Genomic DNA, 12,876 nt, shown 5'->3' with positions numbered 1-12,876 from the left:
CACACACACACACACACACACACACACACACACACACACACACACACACACACACACACACACACACACACACACACACTTTAAACCTACACTGAAGTGTTTTAAAGTATGAGAATCACAGTGTTAAGCATGTAACCTATGTAGTTATAAGATTGTATATTATAAGATTATGCCACTTTCTGTGTAAGATTTAATAATTAGGATTTATGTGCGATATTTTACCGTGTCATGACCTATTGTGAAAAGCCAAAGCCAAAAGCGTAGCCAGTCCTGACTGGCCTCTGGCCAGGACCTTGGCTGCTACCTGAGCCTGCAGCTGTGTTTGGCTGGAGGACGGGTGGGAAAGTTACGCTGCAGCAGGGGGCGGGGATACTGGTCCCCATATATTAGAGGACCAGAGGCGTCCGTCTCTGTGTTGCTCTGCTGTCTGTGCTTAAGGCTGTACACCTCGGGGGTTTGCTTTGCTTGCTTTCTGCTATGTGTTATCTTGCTATACCTTGTATGTATTTTCTTGCTGTTCATATGATTCGGTGTATTAAACTCTGTTCCAAGAATTCTGGAATTTTTCCAGAGCATCTGTTTGAGTACCTTGATTTTAACTGGATCTAAAAAAGTTGGATCTCCACATCGTTGGTGGGAGAAGGTATCAGGATGGCTTTAAAATTTGCAACCACAGATGACTGAATCACCAAAAATTACATAAAGAGTTTCATGTACATAAAGCACATGTGCTGTGCAATGGCCTTTATTTTCTAATAAAAGTAAATTACCCAGTGAACACCTCGAACTGTTTTTTATAGTTAATAAAGCAATTTACAAAAAAATAGAGGTATGACAGTCAGAGTCGCGTAACATGTACACTTTAAATAGGACAACAAGCAAATAAAAAGGTGAGGTGATGCTCCACAAATGCAGGTATTTACTTATTCCGAAACCATTTTTTTGTGCTGATATTTGGCATAAATTAAAAAATAAGCTTACAAATTAAAACAAAACAAAGCATTTTTACCCCCAGATAACTAATAAAAATGTGCCAAAGACACGGTTATTCTTTTATCACCAAAGTTCCAAATTTACATGTTAATGGTGCAGGTGGGTCAGAGTTTCAATACTGCTTATAATCATAATAAAATTTAATGGTGTTATCTTTGAGATTAACATCTACAGCAGACAACCTGCTATTCAGACCTGTTTGTGAGGGGCAGCCAATCAGAAGAAAGCAAAAAGAGGAGGAGCTAAAACAGCTTATGTTAGACAGAGGAGTAATTTAGGAGCTGCGCTCAAGCCCAGTGTAAGACAAACAGGCATTATTTTGGACTCGAATCATACAAAGCTGCTCTGGTAGTCCAAAGATATAAAACATGGAGTCTTTAAAAGATAAAGCTCTGAAACAAAATGTACTGCTGCCTAAAGTCAAACCACGTAACTTTACACTCTGTCATTTACTCTGACCGTCCATCTGCTAGAAAAGATGGACTATTACGCCACTGAAAATAATCCCAGAAAAACACATTTCGTCCTAAGAAGTGAGGAAATGTTTGAAAGGCTGAATTAAAGACGTGTTCACAAACCAATGAATAACTTACTGACACGTGGCTGCTTTTTGGTCTTTCCATGCGTTTGATGGCAGTTAGAAAATCATAGTACATTTCCAGCCCTTTTATCCACACCTTGTAATATATCTAAAAACTCAAAACATGAAGGTCTTCTAAAACTAGGACTCTTGTTAACAAAACGGCTCTGTAAGGATTTCTCCGTCAAATCTTTTTTGTGCTAGCTTGAGGAGCTGGACGGTGACTTGTGGATGCTGACTTTCTTGCAGGTGTTGTCGGTGCAGCGCTCCAAGATGAGCTCTGGGCTGGGTCGGGGAGGGATGACCGGCGCCTCCTTCTTTAGCTCGCTCTCCGAGCTGGTGCCGGACATCTCGGGAATGTTATCTGTGAGTCAGAAACAGCAACACGAGCAGGTCAGCCTGGGGTTCGAGGAATAACATTAAAGACCAAGTTCACACTAACTGAAACAGAAGTGTCACCAGTTGTTTGGTTTTAATGGTCTGGTTGAGACTCCTGTCCAGAGGTGGCACAACTTTATCAGAGACATTCTGTAGTTAAGTAGAAGTACAGATACTAGTGTTAAAAAATACTCCAGTAACAGCTGAAGTACGTCACTTTGTTTCGCAGCATGTTTCATAATATAACTCGTCTCAAATGTGTTAAAGCAAACAAGCCTGTTTCAAAAATGTAGGCAAGAAAAGTAAGAAGTAGTCGGAAGACAAACTACTCAAGTAAAGTGCAGATACCTGAAAATTCTACTTAAGTACAGTAACATATGTATTTGTACTTCATTACTTTCCACCTCTGCTCCTGTCAAATATCGTCCTAATTCCGAATTTGTATCACAAGAACTGTTCATTAATGTATTCCCAAGACTCTTAACACGATGTTAACCACCACAAACATGTACTCAACCTTCGCCCTGAATTCAAGTCTACCTTTAAACCCTAAAACAAGCTTCCAATCCCCAAACAGGCCTTTGAAGGAACCAAAACGCTCTAAGGTTTACTCTGATGGTTCTAATAAAGATAGCTGGACATCTCAGTGGATCGTTGGCCTCCTCCTAGGACTAAAATGTTCCAGTATTATGAATCCATATTCAACCTGTCAAAGACTTTTATGCCTTTTGACCTTCCTCATGCAATCGTATGTCTGGGCTTGGTGTTGGTAAAAGGTCTCTCTGTGGCTGAGATCTGTACGTGGTTTTTATGAAGTTTTACCCATTTAATTCCCTTCATTCTTATTGGCTGAGGACTAGTTAGCGCTCTCTGTTGCGCATCTAACTCGGTTGTAACAAACCAACCATTTTGTTGCAAAATGGGATTACGAGGAAGTCAAAAATCCTCTCAGTTTGGCTCTGATGTGTTTTTATACATCAAATTACCTGCAAGTGATGCAAAGGAGCACAGACTGCTGTCCTGTTAGAGAAAATTACACATATGTGGAGATTTCCAGTGTGTGTGAACATTTTTAGTTCGATTTCCATCATGTGGAGCAGATCGCGTACGGTTTCCCACATACCCTGTATCAGTTTCAGCCATGCCTCAAAAGCTTTCTGTTTGCAGTAGCATATTTGCTTTGACACCTCTAAAATGAACGAACTGAAAAACAATTAATTTAACAAAAACAACAAACAAAAAACCTTTTAGCATTTTTTGAAAGACTTTAAAAGAGTAGATGTTCAAACATGTGAATACTGCTAAATGTATGTTTTATTTACTTCAGAGATTTTAAGACTTTTTAAGACAGTGGTGGACACGTGGTCATTACCCTGGTTCTTCCTCTCCTTCAGCGGGGACTTTGCTGCATTCTTGGAGTTCCTCTGTGGTTCGCTGAGCCGGCTGCCTTTCTGCTGGAAGTAGCGGCGGCTGTTCCGGCGGTAGGTTTCCTGGCTGAGCCGCTGGCGAGACTTGTTATGAATGCTCTTGGCATTTCTGATGGTCGATCTGAGGGAGATAAAGGACAGGTGGTGGGTTTGTTAAGTGTTTGGAACAGCTGCAAGCTGCAAAAAAGGTGAGGTGATAGACTTTGTTTCTTCTTGGGTGGAAAACAGTTTGCAAAAGTTTAGTATTAAATCTGAGGCTCTTGGAAGATTTCTTCCCCTGTAACTGGTCCTTTGACTCAAAAGGTTCAACATCCCCTGGATTAATGTATCCTGTATTTTAGCATTTATCCAACCTGTATCCATCGCTGAGATCAAATATATAACCTGAATCCCTCAATCCTCAGTGTTTTAACCCAACTCATAATGGGCATCTGGGGGTAACTGAAGGTGACATAACCTGCAAATTGTAATTACACAAAATTGGTAATATTATCTGTTTTTGTTACATAGCTGCTGATTTCCTGTCAGCTGTGGCAGATTAAAAAGCAGAAAAATGACCCAGACACCCAAAAATAACTCCTGCAGAGCATTTTCTGGAATTTCTAATTCTATGAGCACATAAGCGGACCATAAAGCAACAAGGAGAAATGAACTCACATCCTGAGGGTTTTTTCACAACTCACTTCCCTTTAATCTGATGTTACACAATAAAATGCCAGTATGAGAATGGAGGAGGCACTGCAGACCTGGCAACAGAAACCAGCTCATTATGTATTTTAAGATGAGGCACAGACCTGCGAGGTGGTGGCTTCTGCCCACCCGGGTTCAATCTCTCTCTCTTTCCGGCCTTCGACAGGAACAAAGAGGGGAAATATCCAGTCTCGTCTCCTTTCCTGTACAAAACAGCAGTTTAAGAAGAAAAAAAGGTTCAATGAACTTTACAAATGTGGAATTAGTCTCAAACAACAGCTTTTCTTTAACTTTATAACCCTACAGTGCAGCATGTCTGAGAAATACACATTAGGCAACCTGTTTTCTGAGTTGAGCTGAGTGTATAAAAATATATTTTTTATAAACTGTCTGTGCAGTCTGTATGTTGTCATACAGAAAGGGGATATCCCTCATATGTTCATCTCAGGTACACAGCTATGGCTGTAGGCTGTCTTATACCAAGACTTGGTCTTGGTATAAGAAGCTGGAGCTGGAAACAAGCAGAGTGGTTCCATGTAAAAAACTGAGACCGGTGTCGAAGTACAAAAACTCTCTGAATCTGTGTTTTTTATGAATGCAGAGTCTGTGAGATCAAGCGTCTGTTAAATGTACTGAAGGGGCTCTGAAGTGAAGGACTCGTCGTACCTTACGACCCACCACCCGTCCAGTAGCTTGTGGATGACCTCGACAGTTTCACCGACCTCCAAAGAAATCTCGTCGTCCTGCTCCGCCTTGTAGGCCTGGATGGTGATGTGCTCGTCTCCTTGAGTGACACACAGGATTTTATATGAACGTGTGCCTAAAAGAAAGAGTGCCACAACCCACGGCGGATTAAAACCAGAGCTTCTTGCCTTCGTAGTTGGGTTCAACGTCCTCGGCCTCGTCCGGTCCATCCAGAGGCTCCAGGTATGACGCGGGAATCCAGCCTCGCTTTGACTCATACTGGCAGAACCACCAACCTGATCACAGCAGGAACATCAAGCGTCACTCAGTAAGGCTTGAAATTCGAGACCAACATAAATTATTCAGCTAAGTGTTTACTGAGGTCAGCGTTAAAGTGAGAAGATGGGTTGTTTTCTATTGGCTTAAAAATAAACCCCCCGGTGGCCATGAGAAAGAATGCACATTCAAGACGCTTCTGCACTGGCTTCACCTTTCAGACCTTCTTTCATATACGGTGTGTGATACTGTGACTGGAAATACTGCAGATTCTGGACCAAAGTGGCATAATTTAGAAGTAGGAAACAAGAGCTGAAGTAAAAGTCAGAGTGGTAAAGGTGGTATTTAGATGTCTGTGTAGGTTTTCAGTCAACCGGGTCATGCTGAGGAGCTTGGACTTCCTTATGTTTCCTGAGGATGTTTCGTCGCTCATCCAAGTGACTTCTTGGATGAGCGACGAAACATTTCTCCCACTGAAAACGTTACGTCCAGATAAACAGAATCAACCTTTTGGGATTTACTTACCTGGATGATTCAGCATGCATCAAGACAGATCACATAAAACTCTACTTAAACCAATTCGAGGCGCAATCAGAGCAAAACCTTTGTTTTCCTTCTGCATCTGCAAGCTACGTTGCAACCTCTCCTCCACCCCAGCTCCTCTTTTTCAGGCAGTGTCACCATAAAACTTGACTAACTGTGCCGTAACACCAACTTCCTGTTTCTCTAGAATTTATCATCACTGAATAGTAAATCAACAACAACAAAAAACATTCAGAGTATTTGTATCTTTTCATTTTCCCTAACATAGGGATTTCAAATCTGTACCTTTATTATAAACTCTGTACTATGCTGTTTTACGTTTTGTCTTTTTTACCTGCAGACATGTTTGATTATTGTTGTTTTTCTTTTTACTGAAGTTAAGAAAGAATGTGGGTAACTAATGTATGCGTAATCCCAGTGAGTCAAAAGCTTTCCTCTAATATCAGCTCATCGCACTGACTTCTTTATATGGTCGTTTACTGCAGAGACAGCACGACCAGGAAATGATGGACGTGCTGCTCATAAGAAGTGCCCTTTGGTAGGCTTCCTTTTAAAGAAGAATCAGAAGAAACATGCAAAGTTTTGGCAGGCCAGAACTAAAATGTATATAAAAACCAGATGTGTGGTAAAAATCACTAGTCACTCGAGAGGTGGGGCTAGCAAACCAAATAGCAAGTCTTAATTTTCACCTGATGTGGTTTATAGAAAAAACAAAACAAAACAAAACAATCACTGGCAAATAAAATTTTCAGGGAAAAGACGAAGGCTCTAAAATTCAGAATAACAAATAAACTCTAAAAGATTCAGTTGTTTTATCACCGTTCTCATTTTTCTCCACGATTTCCACCAGGTCACCGGTGTGCAGAGTGATCTCATACTTGGTCGACTTTTCGAAGTCCGCAATCACTCTGTAGGTGTCCAAGATGATGGGGGCGGAAATCTCTGAGAAGTCAAACACAAGAATCTGTTTTACTCTCATTAAAAAGACCTGCAACATCTGGATGATGATGTCTTCCAGTTTCTGAACATGTGCCCAGTAACCGTGTGGCCAAAACAAATCACACCCAACTTTTGTTTTTATTAAAACATTTGATCAAAGAGCTCACAGTCTGTTTAGAAACAGAGTTATGAAGGACAATCTTGAGGTGGGATCAGGAAATAGACACGTTGGTCTCTCCAAGTTTCTTTGCAGCCCACCTTTTCCTCAGCTCCTCCCTTTCAGGGTCTCTGATCTAATCAGTGTCACATCTTTTGTCTGCTCTGTCTTGTGCTTTCCTTCACCTTTTAGAAGGACATGGCTGCCATCACACCAAATATAACTGCTGCTTCTGACCATAGTGGTCCTGAATGAATTACAGAATGTAACACGTGAATAACAGAAGGCTGTGAGAGTAAGTGAGTCTTACCGGACGCTACGTCTCGAGCCTGGTCTCTGGACACCAAAAAGGTCTCGGCTCTTTTCAGTCTGAGGAGGAAAGGGTCATTTATACATCGTTCTATGTTTAACTGCCGTAACGTAAACAGAGACGTGCGTGATGTACTGACGTGTTTGGGGCAGGCGGGTTTTCATCCTCTGGTCGGACCTTGAAGAAGCTGGAGAGGTGTTTGCAGCGGGAGATGTGAGGCGGCAGGCTGATGACCTTTTGGCAGTACTCAGCCAGGGTGCTCTTTGTGGTTTCTCTTGACTTCTCGCTTTCCCATAACCACCGAGGAGCTGAGGACAGAAACACAGTCTGTGTCTTTGGGGTAATGTTTTCTATAACAACAGGAAACTGTTGTTCAAAGATCCATGTTAGGTCCTCTTTTATGCTCAGTAAATGCTACCAACTTTTCACTGCTAAACTGATGACACTCAATTTTCTGCACCTGCAATAACTGAGGAAGAGCTTCCTGTTTGGATGATCTACAGTCAGTGTAAAAGATGCAGAGCCTGTGGCTGCAAAGAGACATCCAGCCTTGGCCTCAGTCAATGCTTTCTGTAGCAGAGATGTCATCCATCCATCCGTGCAGGGCTACTGAACTATAAAATGTTACCCCCCATGCTGCTTAATGCCGCATTAAGCAGACAGATGGGTTTTTCCACCCATCTGTCTGAATTAGATGGGTGGAAAAACATGAGTGGTTGGATGGATGCTACGAGATGTGCCAAGTTGTCAGCTATCTTTAGGAATCGCCTTCTTAGTGCAAAAATACTATATTATACACTGTTAAAAAAAACATCGTAAAACAACGGTAATATTCCGGCAGCTGAGGCACCAAAATACGACCGTGAAATAACAGAAAATAACTGTCCCATAAAAATACGGTTATTTCCAGTAATGAAAATAGAATTAGATGCGCTAGTTTGACATGGGATTCTTCCTTTTTGTCAAGTGCTTTTAGACATTAAATTAGGAACATTTTTACACGATCAAACACTGAAATTACCTATAAACAAGGTCACTGAATGTGGAAATATGAATCATAATACGAAAATGTACAGAAATATACAGTTAACAGTTGGTTTAAGTAATAATTGATTACTCGGAGATCTCGCAAAAGTCCGTCTTAATTTTTTTCCTCCCATGTCCCCTGCGGGGCTCCGTAATATTACACTATTGACCTGTGTTATCTTCTTGAATTTTTCATACATTCGACTAAAGAAACGGGAACAGACGATGTGTTTGGAGACAGACTGCTGGTCCCTAAAGAACCTATTTAAAATTGGTTCTTTGCCAACTTTTGTGGACACACATCAGTGGTTTATTTGAGTAAGGTGCAGTTTTATGCTTTAATGAACTTGACTGAAACTGAGTAAGAAAGCAGCCAATGTTCAAAATGTTGAAAGATCTTCAGAAAACCTGGAGAATGGCTTTAAACTACAAGAAGGTTTGGCTGTTTGGAAGCAAACGAAACATTTGCACTGTAAAAAAGACTCCCCTACTTTTGCATCTCAAACATAATATATTTACAAGATATATTTCAATATATTTATACAGATGCAGTTTTGTCTTGTCCTTCACGTCGCAACAGCTGTTTTGTAATGAAAGTTTCCTAAGAGGGGTGTGTAAGGTGGCAGTTCTGTTTTCTTTGAAGAGGAACAGAAAATGACAGTGAAAACGAGGACTCGCATGTTTCTGTTTAAAATGAAAGGATCCAAACTTCCAAAAATCAGACGGGAAATGCCCTAAAATGTCTCTAAAAGTCTGCACGTCTCACAGCTGCTGTCTTTGCACGCTGTGACCAGTCAAAGTAACCTGTGTGTTGTGTCACCGGTGCAACGCGCTGCTCTGACTCGTGTTGCCATATATTCTTCGGAGAATTAATCACAGTTCTCCCACTTCTTCTTTTTCGTAACGTATTTTTTCTCCTGTATTTAAATTTCACTGTAACTGCTGCTCAAGAGCTGCATTTTGACACCGGCTGATTTCAGCTGTGTTGCGTTTGGGGGAAAAGCAGAAGTGAGCCCGGCCGCAAGAGGCTGATAATCACAGGTGCTTCCTGAAAGCGGAGGGGTTTTACACAGAAAAGATACGACTGGAAATGATTCTTTTAATACTACTCCGTGGTTTCATATGATTACCTGCTGAGGTGTTGATTTTGACCTCTGCAGTGTTACATATAAATAACTTACCTACAGTAGGAGAGCTTCCTCTTTCTTACCTGGCAATGAGGGGATGATTCTGTCTCTCTTTTCTATTTGACCGGACTCGATCGGAAACATGTCCTTCAAAGATTTCTGTGATGAAAACAAAATATTTTTGAGCTCTGACGACTGAACTTTATTTTGTCCAAACGTTACTGAGCAGAGCCTTTATTTCGTGGTGCAGATGGACTTACGTGGAATGTGTGGATTTCAGGATACGTCCTGTAGATGAGCTTCTCTGAGAGGTCGCTCCATTTCACCATCAGCATGTACACCTGCACACATTTAAATGGCATTTAAAGGCACAAACAGAGGAGCTACTTTCACAGTTCATCAGACGTTTAAAGATTCTCGACCCTCAGAATTGAACTCGGTGCTGTTGGTGATGTTAAAAAAGATTCTACACTCTGGTTTTTTTTAGGACTTTATCTGAGTTTTAGGGCAGCAGAATAAGATGTTTGCAGCCTTACGTAGTGCTGACTCGGGAAGAAGCGCTTCTCGTAGCCCAGCAGCTCCAAGTGCCTGACGTAGATGCCCTCCATGCTGAGAAGCAACACACCAGCGGAGTCCAACTGAGCTGAAAGACAACAGACGCGAAGCTTTTATACTGTATGTGTGCCACGGCAAGGCTTACTTCCTCTTTGTGAACATTTCAACAATCAGAAAGAAGGAAATTCTGCTGCTTTCACTTCTCAACTGTAATATAATTTTTATGATAATAATTATAATAAGAATAACGCCTGTGTTTGTTATGCTTACAAAACTAAAACAGAGTACAAGTGCTTTCAGATTTACTAACGCGGGATGAATTATTGCAAAAGCTGAAGGAGTCACGCTCCAACCTTTTTTGAAGAAATGCTGAAAGTTGCCCTCGTTTGTTTTTCACAACCTTCCAGAAAGGGAAACACAAACTCCAGCAGCTGATTGTGTGGGCTTTCAGGGGGGCTTTCAGATGAACTTGTGACATGCCAGAGCTCTTGCAACAGGACAGGAGGAACTACCACAAATCCGAAAGAAACACAAACAAACACACATGGGTGAAGTCACGTACTGAGAGGCACGTGGGTCTGCTTTGCCCACGCTTTTCTGTTTACAGTGAGAAGGTAATAAGTGACGGTGAGATAAATTTAGATGAATGAGATCATTTTCAGGCTGTTTCATCAGTAATGGGGGTCATATTTGGAAAAGGCTGATGTCGCTGCTCCATGTGACACATCCTCAGTCACATTGCTGTTGCTCAGATCAGGCAGGACCAACATCTGAGGCTGAATCAGCTACACACGGTATGTTTCTGTGGCTTCGCCTACCCTAACACTGGGGGTCACACAAAGTTGAACCAAGGTGAAAGAGGTGGTTTTGGCAGCATCTGATCAATCAGTTATTGATAAGTGTGCTGGCAGCCGAGCGGGAGATTTCACAGAGGAAGACCAGAATACATCTGATTATTACCTTTATATAAACATTAAATTAATGTGTTCATTTTTGTTTCTCCCCTCGGTGTGGTTTAATACTCTGAGAATAAAGAATAAATATAAAACGGTGTATAAGAATCTATATTCAACACAGCCCAGCAAATAGGTCTGTGAAGGTTTTCAGTCATCCAGGTCATCGTAGTCAAAGGAGCTTGCAAAGAAAAGCGTCTGGACTTCTTTAAGTTGCTTGAAGACGTTTCACCTCTCATCTGAGAAGCTTCTTCAGTTCTAAGGTCAAATGATGCAGATGGACTCAGCAGTCCATCTGCATCTAAAGGTCAAAGGTCACTCTTTCGAGGATGCCAATATTCACATTTTGGACAGAGAGGACAGATGGTTTGAAAGAGGAGTGAAAGAAGCATCTATGTCCACTGTGAGCGACCATCTTTGAACAGAGGCGGGGTTTACGACACCAACTGTCTGCCATCTATAATCCAGTTTTGAGATCCCTCCCCAGACGCCTTAACGCCCACTCACATCCTGGGCCATCTGACCTCAGGAAATCACATGATAAGGTGGGGCCAGGCTTCACAATGAGCTCACCCGAAACTCTGGGTGTTTGGGACCCACACCCAGTTTCACACCTTGGCTCAGGCGATTAGAGGATCATCAGGGGTCCTTTTGTCCCTCTGTGGGGGGAAACTCCCACTCCCTCTGGGACTCTCCACCATTTGACCTTAGAACTGAAGAAGCTTCTCTGATGAGAGGTGAAACGTCTTCAAGTAACTTAAAGAAGTCCAGACGCTTTTCTTTGCAAGCTCCTTTGAGTCCGGCAAATACTCTCACAGCCCGTTTGTCGTCTTTGGAAAACACGAAGAATGTCTCGCACTTTGGACTTTAGATCGTTTAATTTTACTACTATAGAAATGACTGTAATTAACGTTGTTTCTTTCTTGGTAATACATATTTTTGGCTACGTCGCCAGCTAACACTAGCAGTTTCCGTAGTGTAGTGGTTATCACGTTCGCCTCACACGCGAAAGGTCCCCGGTTCGAAACCGGGCGGAAACATGTTTTTATTGCTTTTCTTTTTTATTCTCGATTTTTTCCTCATATTCAAATATATCATACATATGTAGGTTATAAAAAACTAAATAGGATGTACCGACATGTTTCACAAGAAAAACACATCAGTGTGATGTCCACGAATTACTTTAATTTTGATCACACAGCAAGAAACAGCGCCCCCACAAACACGCGTGTGGCCACAAATATATTACACCGGTACTAACAACTTTGAAAGGTTTAGTACATAAGCAGCGAGGTAGTATTTAATAAATAAGGTTATACAGTTTCACATTGGTCTTCCTATGACCTTTCATCATCATCATCATCTTTATTTATGAAGCACTGTAAAACAACCACAGCTGACACAAAGTGCTGTACATTGGAACTAAATAATAAAATTACATATGATATAAATAAAAGAAAAAATAAATAAAAGTAACATATTTAATTTGTTAGTTAATAATTAATTTAAATACAAGATAAACTAAGTCTCAGTGAGGCCAATAGCCAAAGAATAAAAATAGGTTTTAAGATGCGTTTTAAAACAGTGAAGAGGCCTCTCTAACGTGGAAGGACAAGTTATTCCATAATTTAGGAGCCACGATAGTAAAGGCCCCATGGCCTCTGAGCTTCCTCCTGGATCTCATTACTTCCAGAAGAAGATGGTCAGCTGACCTAAGAGACCGACAGGGTGTGTAGGCACGGAGAAGCTCAGAGAGGTGAGGCGGAGCAAGATTGTTAAAACATTTAAAAACAAACATAAGAATTTTAAAATTAACTCTAAAAGGCACAGGCAGCCAGTGCAGGGAGGCCAGGACAGGGTTGCTCTCTTTTACGAGAGCATATAACCATAGCAGCGTACAGTTACAGCAGATGGGAAGAAATTAAAGCATAGATCGCTGTTTCGAGGCGCTGCCTAGAAAGAACCAACTTCGCTCTTGCCACCTTGTCACCTTAAATGATAAAAACCGAACTTCACCACTGCTCTAATTTGTCTGTCCAACTTAAAATCGAGGTCAGTAACAACAGGTTTAAAAAAACACACTTCCAAGGGTAACAAATCCACAGACGTGGACTCACGTAGACCGACACCTCTGTTTTCTTTTCATGCATATTTAAAAAGTTTAATGTCATCTCGACATGTCAAGATGAGATCCCACCCTTCTTTATACATAAAGAAGGGTGGGATTATATATATATA

The 12,876-nt window shown here is 41.3% G+C and overlaps 1 protein-coding gene and 1 non-coding gene across 2 annotated transcripts; one reads left to right on the top strand and one right to left on the bottom strand.

Annotated features, from left to right (window-relative positions):
- Positions 1–707: 707 nt before the first annotated feature.
- ncf1 (neutrophil cytosolic factor 1) lies at positions 708–9,794 on the bottom strand. Its single transcript, XM_005951673.3, has 11 exons — positions 9,667–9,794; positions 9,391–9,471; positions 9,214–9,289; positions 7,117–7,285; positions 6,978–7,036; positions 6,391–6,513; positions 4,941–5,048; positions 4,735–4,852; positions 4,173–4,271; positions 3,324–3,499; positions 708–1,937 (listed from the first exon to the last, which is right to left on the bottom strand). Exons 1-11 carry the CDS (start codon positions 9,736–9,738, stop codon positions 1,774–1,776), a joined length of 1,245 nt encoding a protein of 414 aa, XP_005951735.1. The 5' UTR covers positions 9,739–9,794; the 3' UTR covers positions 708–1,773.
- A 1,811-nt stretch (positions 9,795–11,605) lies between these two features.
- On the top strand, positions 11,606–11,678 carry trnav-cac. Its single transcript has one exon. It is a non-coding gene; the product is annotated as a tRNA-Val (tRNA).
- The last annotated feature ends 1,198 nt before the right edge of the window (positions 11,679–12,876 follow it).

This window comes from Haplochromis burtoni, unplaced genomic scaffold (assembly GCF_018398535.1).
Source record: "Haplochromis burtoni strain Fernald_Lab_line unplaced genomic scaffold, NCSU_Asbu1 Contig_1089, whole genome shotgun sequence".
Taxonomy (NCBI): domain Eukaryota; kingdom Metazoa; phylum Chordata; class Actinopteri; order Cichliformes; family Cichlidae; genus Haplochromis; species Haplochromis burtoni.
This window is presented reverse-complemented; position numbering and strand designations above follow the sequence as displayed.

Excerpts from the sequence above, each read along its gene's own strand:
- ncf1 (XM_005951673.3), bottom strand. The coding sequence starts at position 9,738 with ATGGAGGGCATCTACGTCAGGCACTTGGAGCTGCTGGGCTACGAGAAG. Across the intron at positions 7,037-7,116 it reads AACCCGCCTGCCCCAAACAC|ACTGAAAAGAGCCGAGACCT; the intron begins GTCAGTACATCA and ends TTTCCTCCTCAG. Across the intron at positions 5,049-6,390 it reads CGTGGAGAAAAATGAGAACG|GTTGGTGGTTCTGCCAGTAT; the intron begins GTGATAAAACAA and ends TGCTGTGATCAG.